Source organism: Morone saxatilis, unplaced genomic scaffold (assembly GCF_004916995.1).
Source record: "Morone saxatilis isolate NCDOM2014 unplaced genomic scaffold, NCSU_SB_2.0 Contig16, whole genome shotgun sequence".
Lineage (NCBI taxonomy): Eukaryota > Metazoa > Chordata > Actinopteri > Moronidae > Morone > Morone saxatilis.
In genome coordinates, this window is record NW_023339718.1 from 25,674,381 (window position 1) to 25,679,650 (window position 5,270).

Below are 5,270 nucleotides of genomic sequence, written 5' to 3' on the forward strand. Positions count from 1 at the left end.
TGATGACAAGGAATGATCATTTTTGCATCATAATTTTCAGTTTCACTGAAAGCACTATTAAAATCATGATGATGGGACATTTCTGTGGTGGTGTGTACCAAACCAAACCGAATGTTTCCTTACATCTGGAGAATAAGATTTATTGTTCAGGACATCTCTGCACAACTACAGTACTTCATTATAATGCTGTTGGTCAAATAATTGCAGCTTCTGTCGTCTGAATATTGAACTTGGCCATATTGTGATTTTGCAGCCCTACGATACATTGTGTCTAACTCAAGTGGAAGCTGAAGAGTGTCAGTAAGCATTAATAATAATGAATGCATTAATCATTCACCATCTTGATGACAGGGGCGAGGAAAAACCGCTAGCCTCAGTTTTACAAGTCCAACTCAAGTGGTCACACAACCTCAGACATCTCAACCACTAACTGTCAAGTGTGTTGTAAAACTGCACAATAGGTGTGCATAAAAGTGTCAGAATAGTAGGTCAAATCTGAGGAACCAACATGTAGCTCTGCCTGATGTCAACTTATTTAGACACTGTTTGGTTAATAATTTAAATGTTAAATCCATTTGTTTGGATCATGTGGTTTAACAGTCTGGCTTATGCTTATGTAGAGTCCTCTCTGTTATACAGATGTGAGGCACCACTTTATTCCTCAGTAATGAAGTTGGTAGGTAAAATATTTTCATATTTGATAGAAATATAAACTACCAAATTCCCCATTCTGGAAAGAAAACTGAAGCTGCTCTGACCTCTAAATGGCCTCCTGCTCCCTGGTCCTCTGTCCTGAAAATGTATCCTCTCTGATGGGTCGGGGTAGGTCTCTCGTTGTTTCTGTGTAACTCCAGGATTTACAGTTTTTAAGCTTCCTGCCAGATAAAACTCGAGCTGTCTGCCAACAAGAACAACAGCCTGTAAGTTTGTCGATTCTACTGGGCGAGAAATCAATAAGGCAGCGGAGCCCAGCAGCCAAACAACAGGCCATGTCTGCAAAAGAATCATGGAGCACAGAGGGGTAATGGACTGTGAACAGCCCACACCTACAGGCTCTGCTGTGGTGTCTCCATGAAACAATAAGAGCCGAGATCACACTTTCCTCTGGCTTTTGACTTTGAACTGTTTTGCACTGCAGTAGTCTGTGGGCAGATTTGTATTAGTTTCAACTGATCCATTGCCAATACCTAGAAAACGACCAATATATCTGTATCGGTGTATATACCGATACCAGCCAATATGGAAACTTACTTTCAGTATAAAATGCTTGTGGTATTATATTGGTGTCATCGCAAAGTGTATCCAGCAGAGTGCGCTGTAACTTACAGTACTGATGGTATCTTCAGCCTGGCGTTTAACTAGGAGTGGCTTTTAGACATTTTTTACTTACTGTTAATTTATTTTAACTATTTGCTTATTCCTCTTAGTGATTTTATTTGTTTGTCATTTCTGCCTACTTTCTTAATTTATTTACTTTTTAGCTTTTTATAGTATTTCATTATAATTTTTATCATTGTATTCTATTTTTAAATCTACCTCATTTAATGTTTACTCCATTCTGTCTTATTGTCTTGTCAATCATCTGTGAAGCACTTTGAACTGCACTAAACTGTATGAAATGTGCTATACAAATAAAGTTTCATTGATATATAGATTGAAAATCCACAGAGAAACAGTCAATTTTCATTCCAGCTCAAAAGTTCACTACATCTGCCACCATATTAGTAAACTGTGAAGTTTCCCCACTAAATTTTGTATTGATCTCGTATATCTGTCGGGCTCACTCTACTAATACTATTGTATGGATTTTAAAAAACATGACCGATTTTTGTCTTTAAACCCCCAACCGCTAGATAGCAGTGAGGGCTATGATGTTGGATGTTACAGGAATTGTGATAACTACAAATACAGCTCTCACTGCTCTGGTTGCATTAAACTAAAAAAATTATTTTACGCATTCGGTGGTGTGTTCTTTACACTATCAGTTTTCCTAAAAATGGATTAAAAAAGAATTGCAATATATGACTTTGCTTACAGTATCACAATATATTGAATTGTAACCCCTGTATTGTGATACATATCGTATTGCCAGATTCTAGCCGATACACAGTCCTAATACTACAATGGGTTTTTGACTAAGTCAGCATGCGCAGCCAACGGCAAATGTTCACCAATGTGCTTTTTGTGTGGCAGGAAGAGGACGTATGTGAATGAGATGTTTATGTGAACAGAATAGAGGCTCATTACAGACCAAAGAGGAAGAGGTTTGCTTCTTTAAAGTGCATAAATTTCAGAACGGCACCGATTACAGTGGACTTCACTGTACCCTCTCAACTTTGTGCTGGGTTGAGATCCAGCTGTGAATAAATATGCATTTAGTTAGAAAAACAGCAGGAGAAGCAATAACCTGCTAACAACTGAAACTGAAGACTGCTACTATGAATTATGAAGGTTAATAAAATAATAAGGACACAATGTCAGAGCAGGTGCAAGGTTATCTGAAAATAATCCACACCCTTCAGCCAATCACAATCCATGGAACATATTATGTGAGCAATAGACAGCCCGCTCCAGCAGCTCAGACTGTAACAGGTGGAGGTGGTGTGTATACATCTAATGGCTCACTTAGCTGGAGAATGAATTCATGCAGACAAATGCATTCAGTAAACAAGGAGTGCATTTTATTGATCAGCAAATTTTTGTTTAGTGAACGCAGCCTTGCCCCTCTTTGCTTACTGTTACATAACAAACTGTTTTAGTTATAGGTCTATATTTGTATTAGTTCCTATATTTTTGGATAACTGCAGCTCTCTGGATATGTATGCGGTGCGACTACTCTACATCTGATGTTGTTGAGATTTCTGTTAAGTCACTGTTCCCACCACATCCCTCCCTGTGACTCGTGTTAATTCAGTCAGTGTGGACAGAGTTTCTATTTGCATTTACACCCATTCAGAATCAGCATTATTGGTCAAGTATGCATACACATACAAGGAATTTGACTCTGGTTTTTAAGTTGGTCTCACTGTATTTACACACAGTTCCAGTTTACAGGAAAGATAGACATAGATAGTGTGTGTATTCTTGAGGTTTAACAAATATGTTGAATGGATTTATTAAAATCTGATTTTAATAAAAATCTGATTTTTCTTAAACCGTATCTTCTGTTTGCCATAAAATTTTACAAATCTAAATGTATCTACAGTTTGGTATTGGGAGGGACTTTGCTTTGGTTTGAGTATTCTTTGAATATTTTGGCACTTTTTTGAGAAAGAATGAGAAACTTGTGACTACTGGAATCCACTGTAGCTAATATAGTTCATGCTGACCACAGCATGTGTTCTTTCAGTGCATTAACCTGTCCTTGCAAAGGTAAAACTAACACTTGTAATTAGCACAGATACAATTAGTTGATAAAAATGTCAAACAATTTTGGTAGCCTATTAATAGTTTTTGTTTATGAATAGTTAGCAGAATTATCAATTATTTATTATTATATAGTTTATATATTACCCAATGTACTAAGGACTTAGCAGCATCTAGCAGTGAAGTTATATGAAGCAATAGCCTACTGCTTGCCTTCCAATTGTGTAGGAAAAACTACGGTGGTCGTGAAAAATGCCTAAGGCTCTATCTAGAGCCAGTGTTGGGTTTGTCCATTCTGGGCTACTGTAGAAACACGGCTGTTAAACATGGGGCACACCAAAAGGCAACCTGTGGCATTTGCATATAAAAACATGCTCATTCTAAGGTAACAAAAACACAACAATTCTAACCGTGTTTTCAGGTGATTAGACACCAACGAAAACAGACATATGAATATTATTTCTGCCAATAAATCCTCCTAAATGTTACACACTGGACCTTTAACAAGATGTAGAAAATACGAACCACGATAGCGAACCTGTTGCCTTCCTCTCAGGTGAGTGGCATGAACAACTGATGCTCATCAGCCTATTATTATAGTGTAAAAACACCATGTACTGCAGTCAGACAGGTGGCAGTGAACAGCAAATAGACTGACTTACAGAGAAGACAACATCGTAGTCTGCTCCAGTGAAAGCTTCATCTGTCAGGTCTTCAAAATAATCAGCCAGAGCATCCAATGTCTTATCTGCCAGCTTCTCATATGCCGCTTCTGACAGCTCACTTTTTAAGACAGTGACAAAAGATTACATATTAGTTTGAACATTCAACAACAACATTCAATGCAGACTAGTGATGCTTAGAAAATAAAAGAACTGTGCTTTACCTCATCTGTAAAGGGGTGGGTTTCTCCTGCCTTGGTGATGTCAGATGGATGTTCTTCCTCCACCTTGCACCACAAACTCCACTCTCAAACCACTGACACAGAAAAACTGAGGTCAGACACTAAACAACAAGGAGGTCTCATTAGGGATCATCAGAACTGTGTCTAAATCCATTATGGCTTCATCCCGTTCACTCAGCATGTTCCACCTAAAAGTAGCTCAGGCCATGAGGGGACCTGGTATGTGACAGTTCCATTTTCCTTAATACGGTTTTATTGTAAACACTAACTACATGTGGCGGGAGGTAGGACAAGCCCCTAACAATGTGTCCTTAAACTGACCATTTTTTTGAATGGAGTCTGGTGGCATAACTTACTTTGTCTGGAAGTCGACAGATGGGATGAAGCGTGTGTTTCGTGAAAGGACGAACTCCTGTGAGGTGAGACAAGCTCCTGACCTGGAACATTAAATAAGAATATGTGCGTTAACTGTCAGTGGACTTGCTAATGGATGGAACAATAATAAATAATAATAAATAGTTCTACGTGTTAGCTAACCCTAGCTACCTGGTTGGAGAGGTTCCTGATGCTCTGCGCCGTCGCCATGTTGAGATGCGTGTTCGCAAGGTGACATATCTGCGAATAAACACACGGTGCTTTACTGAATAAGAGCATGGTCAGCTAGCAGCTTGTTTACGCTCTAGAAAAGTTCACCGGTGTCTCCACTTCTTCTCCGCCTTCCTCCTCTGCTTCTTCGTGTGTTCGATTGTTAGTCCACACTGCCCCCTACTGGAGGGCGGGCAGTGTGGCTCCGTTTACAGACAGCAGTAAGCATGTCAGACCAGCAAGAAAACTGATTTTGTAGGCTCAGACATTTAAACATTTTGTATGAAACAGTGGTGGAATGTAACTAGTAATTTAACGTTAAATGTAAGTCCATTTAGTCAAGTACTGTACTCAAGTACAAATTCAAGGTACTTGTAGTTTACTTTTTTTTTGTATTTACATTTTATGCAACTTC

The 5,270-nt window shown here is 38.7% G+C and overlaps 1 protein-coding gene across 1 annotated transcript in view; it reads right to left on the minus strand.

Moving 5' to 3' along the window:
* The window catches only part of fxn (frataxin), a 9,205-nt gene extending 4,194 nt beyond the window's left edge, over positions 1-5,011 (minus strand). Inside the window, exons 1-4 of the mRNA XM_035659020.1 lie at positions 4,817-5,011; positions 4,627-4,707; positions 4,253-4,344; positions 4,029-4,149 (exon numbers count right to left, since the gene is read on the minus strand). Of these exons, the coding sequence (XP_035514913.1) occupies positions 4,029-4,149; positions 4,253-4,344; positions 4,627-4,707; positions 4,817-4,924 (402 nt within the window). The 5' untranslated portion in view covers positions 4,925-5,011. The remainder of the gene's footprint in view (positions 1-4,028; positions 4,150-4,252; positions 4,345-4,626; positions 4,708-4,816) is intronic.
* Between the last annotated feature and the right edge of the window lie 259 nt (positions 5,012-5,270).